Here is a 17,271-nt window from a genome sequence, read left to right as displayed (position 1 = left end):
TTTATTTGCATTTATAAATTAAAACCTTTTTTAGTTTTTATTTATTCTTGCATTTTTGTTGTTTTATTATTATTACATATTTTTTATTATATATTATATAGTATTATTTTATTATATTATATATTATTATTATTTTTATAGGTTTAATTTTATTTTATTTTATTTCAGTTTTAGTTTTTATTTATTCCTTTTGTTATTTTTTATTATTACATATTTGTATTATATATTATTATTTTTTATTATATATTATTATTATTATAGATTTAATTAAATTTTATTTCAGTTTTAGTTTTTATTTATACTTGCACTTTTGTTATTTTTTTATTATTACATATTTTTATAATATTATATATTATTATTATTATAGATTATATTTTGTTATTTTATTATATATTATTATTATTATTATAGATTATATATTGTTATTTTATTATATATTATTATTATTATTATTATTATTATTATTATTATTATTAAAGGTTTAATTTTATTTTATTTCAGTTTTAGTTTTTATTTATTCCGCACTTTTGTTATTTTTTATTATTACATATTTGTATTATATATTATTATTTTTTATTATATATTATTATTATAGATTTAATTAAATTTTATTTCAGTTTTAGTTTTTATTTATTCTTGCACTTTTGTTATTTTTTTATTATTACATATTTGTATAATATTATAGATTATTATTATTATAGATTATATTTTGTTATTTTATTATATATTATTATTATTATTATAGATTATATATTATTTTATTATTATATTATTATTATTATTATTATTATTAAAGGTTTAATTTTATTTTATTTCAGTTTTAGTTTTTATTTATTCCCGCACTTTTGTTATTTTATTATTTTTTATTATTACATATTTTCTATTATATATTATTATTTTATTATATATTATTATTATCGTATTATATATTATTTTATTATTATAGGTTTCATTTAATTAAAAATTAAAACAATTATTAATTTCAGTTTTAGTTTTTTTTTTAGTCCTGCACTTTTGTTATTTTACTATTATTATTTTATTATATATTATCATTGTTATTATTATTTTAATTCAGTTTAAGTTTTTATTTATTCCCGCACTTTTGTTATTATTATTTTATTATATATTATTATTGTTATTATTATTTAATTTCAGTTTTAGTTTTTATTTATTCCCAGGTAATAATTTTAGTGGTCAAACCTTAACATATTTTAGTTTATTTAAGTTTTTCAACTAATATTTATATTTTATTTCAGCTGTCTCAAGCAACTCAGATTTTATTTGCAAACAACATATATATATATGAACGAAGGAATTCTATTTATGATATATTAAGTGTTATATTGCATGTCTTAAATGACTTGAGAAGTGAATATGTTCTGCTTCGATCAGGTCCAGCAGAAGCAGTGACAGAAAGAGGCTCTGTGAGTGACTGATGTGCTCATATGAGGCTCACCTGCTGATTTGGGGGTGAATTTGTCCCGGTTTGCAGCACAAACGGCTAGCAGGCGATACCCCAGATCCATGTCATAGCCCTGCTGACCCGCAACACGGCTCACCACCTGACGGACACACACACGGACACACACACGGACACACACACGGACACATCAGCGCTCATGGCACAGGGGGCTGGAGGTTTTAGGGTTTTTTGGGAATGAAATCTCTGGTGATTTGCAAACCCTCATCAGGTCGGCCCATGTGCTCAACACCACCACACCCTGAGGCCGCTTTCCCTCAGGAAGCCATCCCTCATATCTGCCTCTTAATTACAGGCAGAGACATGTGTGTGTGTGTGTGTGTGTGTGTAAAGCACATCATTAAACATCTGAGGCAGGTGCGGTTCAGCCCAGATCTGCTCTTTCTGCTGGGCCTCAGGATATAATAGAGTAGAACACACTGAGAGATTAGAGAACACATCAGATCAGAACAAACGCTCTATCAGATCAAAATAACAGAATAAAATGGTGCAGAATAGAACAGAGTGAAAAAATAAATGAAAGCAAAATAGAACGGAAGAGTAGGATAGATTGTAACAGAAGCCAGCAGAATAGAATACAATACAATTGATGTAGAATAGAAAAAATAGAATTGAATAAGCACAATAGAATAGAAGAGTTGAATAGAATAGTTTACAAGAAACCATAGCAGAATAGAATACAATTAAATGGGATAGATCAAAGACCAACAGAACAGAAAAGTAGAATAGAATATTTTACAATAGAGCAGAGCAGAATAAAATAAAATTAATAGACAGATTGGTGCAGAATAAAACAAATATAAAAATAGAATTAAAATAGAATAAAAAATAGAATATAGCAAAGCAGAAATTGAATTGGAATATACTATAATATAGAATGTAATAATATATATATATATATATATATATATATATATATATATATATATATATATATATATATATATATATATATATATATATATATATATATATATATATATATATATATATATATATATATATATATATAATTGATATAATATAAAATAATTAATATAATAATTATAATACATATAATATATATAATATAATGAATTATATTATTTTATATTAATTATATTTAATATAAAATAATATAATTCATTTAATATAATAAATATAATTAATATAATATAAAATATTATAATATAGTATAATATAATTAATATAATAAATATAATGCATATAATATAATTAATATAAAATAAAATAATAAAATATAATACACATAATATAATAAATATAATATAATTAATATAATATAAAATAATTAATATAATAAATATAATACATATAATATAAAATAATTAATATAATATAATTGATATAATAAATATAATATAATATGATATAATATAATATGATATTATATATAATTTAATATAATTTAATATAATATATTATAATATAATTAATATAATAAATATAATACATATAAAATAATTAATATATAAAATATAATTAATATAATATAATATAATTAACATAATATAAGATATAATATAAAATATTATAATATAATATAATATAAAATAAAATAAAATAATATAATATATAATATAATATAATATAATATAATATAATATAATATAATATAATATAATATAATATAATATAATATAATTAATATAATATAATATAATATAATATAATATAATATAATAAAATATAATATAATATAATTCATATAATATAATAAAATAAAATAAAATATAATATAATATAATATAATTAATATAATATAATATAATATAATATAATATAATATAATATAATATAATATAATATAATATAATATAATATAATATAATATAATATAATATAATATAATATAATATAATTAATACAATACAATACAATACAATACAATATAATAAAATATAATAAAATATAATATAATATAATATAATATAATATAATATAATATAATATAATATAATATAATATAATATAATATAATATAATATAATATAATATAATATAATATAATATAATATAATACAATGCGAGTGAGGCTAGATGGAAATCTTCACACAAGGTGACAGTCAGAGCCGATCGTTATGGTAACTCAGATGAATGCTGATTGGTTAATTGAAGCTGAACTCAGATTGCGGTGACCTCACCGTCAGGCATCCCATCAGGCTTTGCTCAAAGGGCCGCTGGAACGCTCGAGGGTCTCCACACCAGTCCAACAGCTCAGATGCCGCCGTCTGGAAGTTTGCTGGATTTTGCAGATGCTGACAAAAGAAAACCACACGAGTTCATATGACATGATGTATTTAGTTATTCCTCTGTTAATGTGTGAAATATTCATTACTAAATAAATTCTGCATATTGTTCCTGAGAGTATAAGCCCCTAATGAAGTGTAATAATTGTGTGTCCAGAAGTCCTGTAGGGGGCGTCACAGCGTTGAGTATGACTTATAAACAGAGGTGGACAAACTACACAACTCCATTACTTGAGTAAAAGTAAAAATACTATTGGTTAAATATTACTCCATTACAAGTAAAAGTTGTAAAGATAGATTTTTACTCAAGTAAAAGTACAATAGTACTTGCTTTTAAAAGTACTTAAGTATCAAAAGTAAAAGTAAACACATTATTTTATTATTGTTCCATAATGGTGGTTTTAGCCAGTCATGCTCCATCTGACATGCTAGCATACCTTGAACTCATTTACATACTTGCTTAAAAGTTACAAAGCTCTTATCAAAGTCAAAATCATACTAGAAAAGAAAGGTTTCCCCATTGTGTTTATTTGACAGGATTATGTAAAAACATATTTCTGAAAGGACTTCAGTTAACATTATTAGCCCAACTATGCTTTTGCATTAGCGTTAGCGCTGTATTCACAAGGCTATGGCAACTTGGCGGGTAAATCTATAAAAATCATTTGACTAATCATACTTCATACCAGTGTTAATTTTGACAGCAAATTTTGATTTAGTTTTAGTCAGTCTTTTGACTATAACATTTAAGGCATCTGAATTGTTTTAGTTTTAGTCTAGTTTTAATTGACTATAATAAGATTTTAATTTTCAATAGACTAAACTTCAGTACTTGTGGTCTGGCGTCTGAGAGGCAGCTTTCTGTGTGCACTTTCAGACTTATCCATGTCTGCTCTTCTGAATTTTAACTTTTCAGTATGACCATGGTTGCGCGCACTGCGTCTGGGAACTGCCGCCTTCTATTTTGCCATCAATTGATTAGTGTTCAAAAAATACTTGGAAATCATTGAACTTCATGTGATCCTACAAGAGTGATTACTGAAAACAAAAAACAATCACGTTTTAAAGAAGAAAACAAATCATCCACTGACTTTCAAAGCGTCTACGACTTTCTACTTCGAGGGCCTTGATAGAAATGTAATGGAGTAAAAAGTACGATATTTGTCTTTCAAATGTAGTGAAGTAAAAGTCATAAGTTTCCAGAAACAATACTACTCAAGGAAAGTACAGATACTCAAAAAGTGTACTTAAGTACAGTACTCAAGTAAATGTACTTAGTTACTGTCCACCTCTGCTTATAAACCGATTAAAACACTGTAAATGCAGACTCCTGAATGATTGACATGATCTCAATAATGACATTTGACGTCTCACAGCTGAGATCCTTTAAGTGTTATGCTTTTTTTCACGTTCATGTAATGTTGCTGTTTGAGAATGAAAGTGCTCTGAGTTCTTCTCTATATCAGTTTAAGTGTTTCTGAACTCCTGAAACGCCTCCATTGGAGTCTCAAACACGTCACAATATTCCTCATTATAATAATTAATATGCAGAATAAAGGGGCGGGGCCTGGTTGAGTTAGTTAGTAGTGTGTTGAAACTGCCGGTTATGGTAAGGGGCGGAACATTTCCAAAACACCAATCACAACACACTGCTCCAGCCGACCAATCAGAGCACAGTGTGCTTCTCAGACAGGATCTAAACAGAGCGTTACTGACAGACTGTGAAGAGAGGAGCCGCAACACTGGAGAATTTGAGGAAATAATCAACATTCAAGCAGGAAAACATACAAAATGACAGAGGTGGACAGTAACTAAGTACATTTACTTGAGTACTGTACTTAAGTACACTTTTTGAGTATCTGTACTTTCCTTGAGTAGTATTGTTTCTGGAAACTTATGACTTTTACTTCACTACATTTGAAAGACAAATACCGTACTTTTTACTCCATTACATTTCTATCAAGGCCCTCGAAGTAGAAAGTCCTAGCCGCTTTGAAAGTCAGTGGATGATTTTTCTTCTTTAAAACAGGATTTGTTTTTTTTGCAGACAGCCTATCAGTAATCACTCTTGTAGGATCACATGAAGTTCAATGATTTCCAAGTATTTTTTGAACACTAATCAATTGATGGCAAAATAGAAGGCGGCAGTTCCCAGACGCAGTGCGCGCAACCATGGTCATACTGAAAAGTTAAAATTCAGAAGAGCAGACATGGATAAGTCTAAAAAAGTGCGACGACACGAAAGTGCACACAGAAAGCTGCCTCTCAGACGCCAGACCACAAGTACTGAATTTTAATCTATTGAAAACTACTAAATTCTTATTATAGTCAGTTTAAACTAGACTAAAACAATTCAGATGTTAAATGTTGTAGTCAAAAGACTGACTAAAACTAAATCCAAATTAACACTGGTATGAAGTATGGTTGGTCGGTCAAATTATTTTTATAGATTTACCCGCAAAGTTGCCGTAGCCTTGTGGAAAGAACGCTAACGCATAGCGTTCGACAATGATGTTAGTTAGCATGCAAAAACGATGTAGTTGGATTAATAATGTTAACTGAAGTCCATTCAGAAATATGTATTTACATAATCCTGTCAAATAAACACAATGTAGAAACTTTTCTTTTCTAGTATGATTTTGACTTTGAGAAGAGCTTTGTAACTTTTAAGCAAGTATGTAAATGAGTTCAAGGTATGCTAGCATGTCAGATGGAGCATGACTGGCTTAAACCACAATGAAGGAACAGCATGCATTCAACAATGCAACGATAATACAATAATGCGGTTACTTTTACTTTTGTTACTTAAGTACTCTTAAAAGCAAGTACTTCTGTACTTTTACTTAAGTAAAAATCTATCTTTACAACTTTCACTTGTAATGGAGTAATATTTAACCAATAGTACTTTTACTTTTACTCAAGTAATGGAGTTTTGTACTTTGTCCACCTCTGCAAAATGAAGCCTTTGTAAAAGGTCCGCTCACCTGTTTGATGCAGTGGAGCCGGTCGTTGGTTTGCTGGATGTGTCTGTCCATGGACGGGAGAGAATTCATCCTGCAGGACCGTCTCTCTGTCCCTACCGCACGGCCATCAACACTCAGTGCCTGTAAAACACACCTGTGATTTACACACAGTGCCAGATGTAGGGGAGAGCGGGGCACAACCTCACGCTTTTTGACTTTTTCAGTTTGTGTAAATCCACTTGGGCTTCAGAGTATTTATTTTTCCCCACATTAATTGCACACATGTCTAGTACAATCATGTGGTCTTGTTTCATTAATACAGTGTATACTTTTGTCTTGATTTACCCCGAGAGAATGGATGTGAAATGTGACAACATGCCCCATAGGTGGAGTACATTGTAACATGACCAAATAACAGCTTAAAGTGTTACCTGATATAATCAAAAAAATATACAAGACAAACTAAAATATTTTGGCAACAAAATACAATTATTAACTTTTTAAAATAAAATAATGCCATTTTTTAATCATTAAAAATATAAGCATTTTTGAGCTTGACTACAAACACATTGAACATAATAAAACATAATAATAATAATAATTAATAATTTCTGAACATTAACTCTCAGTCATTATTCACCCTTTTCTCATGGTTTCTCTAAAGAATTCATAAATGTATAGAATATAATGGCGTATTTCTAATAGGGGCTCATTTCAACACAATCTGCACAACTGGGATTTAAATCATGTCTTCTGCTGTCAGATCAGCAATAAAGAACATCTCAACTGTTAAATAACAGATATAAGATTACAATAATATCAGATTTGTCTTATTTTAAATAAACACAAAAAACAGAGATGAAAACTTAATTTAAGTAAGAAATTTACTTTTGCTATGGTTAAATACATGTTCAGTAATATCTTCCAGAGATGTTTTAATTTTGGCGCTATTTTTTCTCTAAATAATGCTGATATGGCAACTAGTAAATACAGTAAGTTTGGTCATTCTGGCATGTGTGGAAAGGGTTTAAACATGCGTGTTACAACTAACCCCGCGTTAGGTTGTGCCCCGCGCTCCCCTATTTCTCCTCTGTCATACTTTAGTTTGCATCTTTTCTTCATTATTCTATGAAGGCTATTGACTCAACGTTCAGATAGACGTGTGTGTGTTTGAGCATTTCTGTGTCTGCTGTAAAATAATGAAATCAGGTCAGAATATGAGAGCCGATTCTGTGATCACATGATATCCCGTTTACATCATCTGTCTCAGATGGAGAGTGATATTTATAGTGTAAATGAACAGTATATGCAGACAGTCGGCGGATTCTCTCGTGTACTTCAGCGGTGTCAGACTGTGGGCCGCAGCGGCTGGAACACTTGCATAACTAGCAGATGATGTGCTGAGACAGGCCACGTCTCACACACACACACACACACACACACACAAGCGTAAACATCCCTGGCAAGACTGAAGGACGATGGGAAACATGTCGAGAAGCAGAAGGAGTGTTTCCTGTTGTTTAGTGTGAACGACAGTAACTCTTCTCAATCACACGAGTCTCGTTTGTGTTGCATCACTGAGTGAAAGACGAGACACGCTAAAGCTCCAGACGTCTCCTGAGTGACACATGCTGGATTAAGAGGATTACAATCATCACTTTAATACAGACGTCAAGAATGAGGAAGAAAATAATCACTGAGCTTAGGAACTGAAACAGAAAAACAGATCAAAGTATAAAGTATATACACAGCATATACACAACAAAAGTAAAAATGGCTGGAAAATACGAGTACCATATTCATTCATACGCCATCATACTGAACGATTACCATTTTCATACGCCATCATACTGAATGATTGCCATATTCATACGCCATCATACTGAACGATTACCATATTCATACACCATCATACTGAACGATTACCATATTCATACGCCATCATACTGAACGATTACCATATTCATACGCCATCATACTGAACGATTACCATATTCATACACCATCATACTGAACGATTACCATATTCATACGCCATCATACTGAACGATTACCATATTCATAGCCATCATACTGAACGATTGCCATATTCATATGCCATCATACTGAACGATTACCATATTCATACCATCATACTGAACGATTGCCATATTCATACGCCATCATACTGAACGATTACCATATTCATACCATCATACTGAACGATTGCCATATTCATATGCCATCATACTGAACGATTACCATATTCATACACCATCATACTGAACAATTTCCATATTCATACACCATCATACTGAACGATTACCATATTCATACACCATCATACTGAACGATTAGCATATTCATACGCCATCATACTGAACGATTCCCATATTCATACACCATCATACTGAACGATTACCATATTCATACCATCATACTGAACGATTACCATATTCATACACCATCATACTGAACGATTACCATATTCATACCATCATACTGAACGATTCCCATATTCATACGCCATCATACTGAACGATTACCATATTCATACACCATCATACTGAACGATTACCATATTCATACGCCATCATACTGAACGATTACCATATTCATAGCCATCATACTGAACGATTGCCATATTCATATGCCATCATACTGAACGATTACCATATTCATACCATCATACTGAACGATTGCCATATTCATACGCCATCATACTGAACGATTACCATATTCATACCATCATACTGAACGATTGCCATATTCATATGCCATCATACTGAACGATTACCATATTCATACACCATCATACTGAACAATTTCCATATTCATACACCATCATACTGAACGATTACCATATTCATACACCATCATACTGAACGATTAGCATATTCATACGCATCATACTGAACGATTCCCATATTCATACACCATCATACTGAACGATTACCATATTCATACACCATCATACTGAACGATTACCATATTCATACACCATCAAACTGAACGATTACCATATTCATACACCATCATACTGAACGATTACCATATTCATACGCCATCATACTGAACGATTACCATATTCATACACCATCATACTGAACGATTACCATATTCATACGCCATCATACTGAACGATTACCATATTCATACACCATCATACTGAACGATTACCATATTCATACCATCATACTGAACGATTGCCATATTCATATGCCATCATACTGAACGATTACCATATTCATACACCATCATACTGAACAATTACCATATTCATACGCCATCATACTGAACGATTACCATATTCATACACCATCATACTGAACGATTACCATATTCATACGCCATCATACTGAACGATTACCATATTCATACACCATCATACTGAACGATTACCATATTCATACCATCATACTGAACGATTGCCATATTCACACACCATCATACTGAACGATTACCATATTCATACACCATCATACTGAACGATTACCATATTCATACCATCATACTGAACGATTGCCATATTCACACACCATCATACTGAACGATTACCATATTCATACACCATCATACTGAACGATTACCATATTCATATGCCATCACACTGAACGATTACCATATTCATACACCATCATACTGAACAATTACCATATTCATACGCCATCATACTGAACGATTACCATATTCATACCATCATGCTGAACAATTACCATATTCATACGCCATCATACTGAACGATTACCATATTCATATACCATCATACTGAACGATTACCATATTCATACGCCATCATACTGAACGATTGCCATATTCATATACCATCATATTGAACGATTACCATATTCATACCATCATACTGAACGATTACCATATTCATTCATACGCCATCATACTGAACGATTACCATATTCATACGCCATCATACTGAAAGATTACCATATTCATACACCATCATACTGAACGATTACCATATTCATATGCCATCATATTGAACGATTACCATATTCATACACCATCATACTGAACGATTACCATATTCATAAACCATCATACTGAACGATTGCCATATTCATACGCCATCATACTGAATGATTACCATATTCATACACCATCAAAATGAACTATTACCATATTCATACACCATCATACTGAACAATTACCATATTCATACGCCAAGTCCAGAACGATTACCATATTCATATAACATCGATTACCATATTCATACGCCATCATACTGAACGATTACCATATTCATATACCATCATACTGAACGATTACCATATTCATATACCATCATACTGAACGATTACCATATTCATACGCCATCATACTGAACGATTGCCATATTCATACGCCATCATACTGAACGATTACCATATTCATACACCATCATACTGAACGATTGCCATATTCATTCGCCATCATACTGAACGATTACCATATTCATAACCCATCATACTGAACGATTGCCATATTCATACGCCATCATACTGAACGATTACCATATTCATACACCATCATACTGAACGATTGCCATATTCATACGCCATCATACTGAACGATTACCATATTCATACGCCATCATACTGAACGATTACCATATTCATACACCATCATACTGAACGATTGCCATATTCATACGTCATCATACTGAACGATTACCATATTCATAACCCATCATACTGAATGATTACCATATTCATACGCCATCATACTGAACGATTACCATATTCATAACCCATCATACTGAACGATTGCCATATTCATACGCCATCATACTGAACGATTGCCATATTCATAAACCATCATACTGAACGATTGCCATATTCATACACCATCATACTGAATGATTACCATATTCATACACCATCATACTGAACAATTACCATATTCATACATCATTATACTGAACGATTACTATATTCATACGCCATCATACTGAACGATTACCATATTCATACGCCATGTACAGAACGATTACCATATTCAAACGCCATTATACTGAACGATTGCCATATTCATACGCCATCATACTGAACGATTACCATATTCATACGCCATCATACTGAACGATTACCATATTCATATACCATCGTCATATACCATCATACTGAACGATTACCATATTCATATACCATCATACTGAACGATTACCATATTCATACGCCATCATACTGAACGATTGCCATATTCATACGCCATCATACTGAACGATTACCATATTCATACACCATCATACTGAACGATTGCCATATTCATTCGCCATCATACTGAACGATTACCATATTCATAACCCATCATACTGAACGATTGCCATATTCATACGCCATCATACTGAACGATTACCATATTCATACACCATCATACTGAACGATTGCCATATTCATACGCCATCATACTGAACGATTACCATATTCATACGCCATCATACTGAACGATTACCATATTCATACACCATCATACTGAACGATTGCCATATTCATACGCCATCATACTGAACGATTACCATATTCATAACCCATCATACTGAATGATTACCATATTCATACGCCATCATACTGAACGATTACCATATTCATAACCCATCATACTGAACGATTGCCATATTCATACGCCATCATACTGAACGATTGCCATATTCATAAACCATCATACTGAACGATTGCCATATTCATACACCATCATACTGAATGATTACCATATTCATACACCATCATACTGAACAATTACCATATTCATACATCATTATACTGAACGATTACTATATTCATACGCCATCATACTGAACGATTACCATATTCATACGCCATGTACAGAACGATTACCATATTCAAACGCCATTATACTGAACGATTGCCATATTCATACGCCATCATACTGAACGATTACCATATTCATACGCCATCATACTGAACGATTACCATATTCATACCAGTGTTTCCCCTACCATTGTTTTGGGGGGGCGCCCCGCCCTCCCTGAATGAATGACAAAAAATATTTGTCATTACGGTTGACAATAAGAATTGCCCGATGGTTCAGTGCCAGCGTGAAAGACACTCCCAGAGCTGCATCTTCACGGAAACTGATCATTTGCGCATTTTTAAGCCTTGGCAATTTAAATATCCAAGCGCTCATAGACGAGAAAGTGTCTCTCTCTCAGTTTGATACTCGCGAAGGGCAACAACACACACACACACACACACACACACACACGCACGGCCACACGTCTCACAGCGCGCGAATATTCACACAAAATTATATCAAAATGACTGTCTTGTTTAGTATCATCGTAAACATAGTCGGTTAGGTCTTTTAAATGAACGTAAACATGAAATTTGCCAGTCACCGCCAGCATTTATGGTCATTTTCACAAGTTTTAATGGTCCACAGAATATCTAAACATGCAATATATCAAAAGAAAGAACAGACCCACTGTTTTATTCCAGCTTCATATATTATTTTTTTAATCAACACTTGAATGTTGCAAGTTTCATGAAAAAGCAACATTTTGAGCATAAAGCTGAAAAAAATCACGTTTTTGTAAAAGACTAACGTTACGTCCGAACGATGAACAAAACACAGATGTTGTAGATGGAGTCCATCAACACCCCAAAGCTTGACAGTCCTATAACTCGTCCTGGGTTGACATTTCATTCAATAACATTAGGCAGTTGTGATTTATATGCTGTTTAATGGTGATGATCGCGTTATTTTACATAATGCATCTGCGTATGATAGCGCCATAGACCGTAAAAAAATATGGACGACGCGACTTCATTGACTTCCGTTGACCATAGTTGAAGCTTTCATAGGCCCGCTCACGGCGCTGACATCTTGGGACCGAGTCTGCGCAGAAGCGATCTCGGGACCGGAGTTGCGCAGTAGAGAACAGGAAGTAGAGGCGCGATTATCAAAAGCCCGCCCACACTCTCGCAGATGCAGAATAATTCATTGTGTTGGTGTGAAATAAACAGTTATGGGAATGTAGAAATTAAAGCTTAAGCTCCAATCTCCTCCCAAAAATCCTGAAAAAAGTCTGTTAGTGCCTCAGTGACAACTTCACTCAGAGAAGCCGTCAATCTCAGCTGTCAATCATGACGTCACACCCCCCGTTTTTATAGCATCAAATAACTCACTAAAACTAAACTTATTTAAAAAACGAACACTTGAAATGAAATTATCGTAATAAAAACTGCCAAAAATGACAGAAACCATCTTTAGGAAACAATTATTTGAAGTGTAATTTAATTGTTTAGTTTGTCTCGCTCTCCATTCAAATACATGGAGAGGCGGGGTTTAGGAGCTATACTGGGACCGGCCACCGGGGGGCGATCGAGGCGCGGAAGCTTCAATTTCTGACAGGAGCACTACAAGCTTGGGATAGCGCACGTTCCTTCTTCTTCGGCTGTTTTGATCAGGAGATTCTGTTCTCGTGCAGGAAATGCGCTACAGCGCCCCCTACCGTATAACAGTGAACACACATGGAAAGCCGGAAAATATCGTCATTGGCTATATAAATATTGAGATAACAAAAGACAAAAGATAACAAAAAATCACTCACTGCTCTTGACTGAATAACTTTTAATAAGGGTTCATCTGTATTTATATGCAGTGGCATATAATTTTATGCAGACTACGCAGTGATATTTTACATTTGATTACTATTTTTGTACCTGACAATCTAGTTTAGACCTACATGAAAATAACTGTTTATTTCATTTGTATATGTTTGTTCTGCTGTATTTATTTGTGCATTTGCTCATAATTTGATTATTTGTTCTTATTTTATTACTGATGGTCTTTAACAATATAAAAAAAATATATGAGTTAGGATATTAGTTTTTAGAGTCATAACCTTATTTATTAAGCTTATATGGCTCAAAAACAATACTAGGCCTATTTTATCTTATTTGTCGTTTTTTTTTTGTGGTGGGGTCAGTGAAAATTCTGACAGGACAAGTAAAAATTTGAACCCCCGAAAAAAATCCTTAGCATTGATCCCTGAAATATATTCCCCCCCAAAAAAACAACAACAACAAAAAAACACGGATTTGCGTGTAGTAACTTTAATGGTAAAAATGCAATGGAGAAGGTGACGAACCTAAACAGGCAAAAATTTGGTTTTTTTTCTTAAAAGCAACAAAATCCAAAGCAACAACTCAAGCAAAGCCAACCTCTGTTGTGTTGTAAATAGTTGTGTGATGTATAAATAAATGTTGTTTATATTTATTTACCAAATTAATTAATTTATTGTCTATGGCAACACCACGTATCCGTAACACTCCAGCTCCGCGACACTAGTAGTTTCTAGTAGTAGGAGGATTAAATGTTTAAAAGAAGTAATGGAATTGAATTACAGTATTTTGGTAAAGCTATAACACATATTGTGCATTTGTATTTACACTAAATGTCTTTAGGCTGCTGTTTTTCATTACAAAATGCCACAGAAACCATATAGTTATCTTTTACTATGGTAATGAGGTGCCATCTGTGGCTTTAACTTTGGTTAAAAGTAGAGTCCTAACTCAAACAAAATGAGGTTGTTACAATTTTTACAGATGTTACATTAATGCTACTAACAAATGTGCATTTCTATGAGATAAAACATGTAATATTATTAATATTACATGCGCGATGCTACCAAATCAGGTTCAGCAGAACTTGCTCTCAAATGTTAGTCTGGAGCCGTGAGTGCGGTCTGAAATATTCATTCACTCGCTGAACCGTCAGAGCGTTTCCCTCTGTGACTGATTCACAGCAGCCTCAGGAAATGAGGCCTTTCCTGTCAGAGGAAGAGAGAGAGTTTTACAGGCTCAGACAGGAACTGGTGTAGGGAGGAACACGGGCGTCTGAACCGTGAACCGCTGTGTGTTCTGCTACTGGACGTACAGGAAGCACATCTTCACATTTCTGGCTACGTTTTGTAGTAAATTCTGCAATTGTTCTGCAATTGTAGTCAATTCTGCACTCTGTGTGCATGTCATTTTTTATTCGTGATGTCATCAAGTGTTTTCAAGTGTAAATGATGCGGAGGACGGACACGATTACCATATTCATACGCCATCATACTGAACGATTACCATATTCATACCATCATACAGAATGATTAACATATTCATACCATCATACTGAACGATTACCATATTCATACCATCATACTGAACGATTACCATATTCATACCATCATACAGAATGATTACCATATTCATACGCCATCATACTGAACGATTACCATATTCATACACCATCATACTGAACGATTACCATATTCATATACCATCATACTGAACGATTACCATATTCATACACCATCATACTGAACGATTACCATATTCATTCACCATCATACTGAACGATTACCATATTCATATACCATCATACTGAACGATTACCATATTCATACACCATCATACTGAACGATTACCATATTCATATACCATCATACTGAACGATTACCGTATTCATACACCATCATACTAAACGATTACCATATTCATACACCATCATACTGAACGATTACCATATTCATACACCATCATACTGAACGATTACCATATTCATACTGAACGATATATATGCTATTATAATGAACGATTACCATATTCATATATGCTATCATAATGAACGATTACCATATTCATATACTATCATAATGAACGATTACATATTCACGTCATTTTTTATTCGTGATGTCATCCTGATGATGTCATCGCTCATGTTTTCAAGTGTAAATGATGCGGAGGACGGACACAGAGCTGATGAGCACCGGGATAAAAACACGGCATTACTTTACAGTGTTGCGTTGATAATCTGACACATTTCAGAGTGAAACTGGATATTCAAATGTAGGTCAGGACTTTATTCTCTCCATGGAAAGTGACTTTATATGTCAGCTGGTTCAACATGAGAGAGACTGACTATGCCAAATGAAAAATTTCATTTTGCAATTTTTGGAGCATGCATAATAAAACCACAGGAATGTGTATTAAGTAAGTAAGTAGCCCATTTTAATTTCATGCTGACGTTAATATAAACAACTTGATAACATGCACAGACACAGGCGGCCGTCTCTGCTGCTCACAATAGACACTGTTCACACGCTCAACAATAACACACTGTTCTGACTGCGTAGTTTACACACACAGTCTATTATACCACCTAATATACATCACCAGCTGCAGACACACACACACACACACACACACACACACACACATTCATGAGTCATGTGTCTATAACATATGCAAACAAACGCAGTCATGTGTTGCAATTTATGCACTCATTCCAGTTTCATTTGATGTACATTTTCTATCATTTTCACATTATGGTTCATATTTTTGGGTTCATATGTGGTAACACTTTACTTAAAGCCTTAGTATATAATGCATTCTAACAGTATTTAGTAATTATGCCTTGTAATGCACACTATAATGCATTGCATGTTCTTATGAATAACTGTAAACACAGTTATAATACTTATCTATTCATTGTTACACCTTTACACAATGCATTAAAACGCATGGCAACCAATTTCAGATCTGCAAATATTATAATGCATTTTAACTTTGGTTACAATTATTATATATATAACGCA

The 17,271-nt window shown here is 32.5% G+C and overlaps 1 protein-coding gene across 1 annotated transcript in view; it reads right to left on the bottom strand.

The window, feature by feature from the left end:
• LOC307116871 (zinc finger MIZ domain-containing protein 1) overlaps window positions 1-17,271 on the bottom strand; it is a 93,054-nt gene that overhangs the window by 43,271 nt on the left and 32,512 nt on the right. The window contains exons 3-5 of the mRNA XM_079801346.1: window positions 6,714-6,833; window positions 3,625-3,738; window positions 1,457-1,562 (exon numbers count right to left, since the gene is read on the bottom strand). Of these exons, the coding sequence (XP_079657472.1) occupies window positions 1,457-1,562; window positions 3,625-3,738; window positions 6,714-6,782 (289 nt within the window). The 5' untranslated portion in view covers window positions 6,783-6,833. The remainder of the gene's footprint in view (window positions 1-1,456; window positions 1,563-3,624; window positions 3,739-6,713; window positions 6,834-17,271) is intronic.

This window comes from Gobio gobio (assembly GCF_949357685.1).
Source record: "Gobio gobio genome assembly, chromosome: 20".
In the NCBI taxonomy this organism is placed as follows: domain Eukaryota; kingdom Metazoa; phylum Chordata; class Actinopteri; order Cypriniformes; family Gobionidae; genus Gobio; species Gobio gobio.
This window is presented reverse-complemented; position numbering and strand designations above follow the sequence as displayed.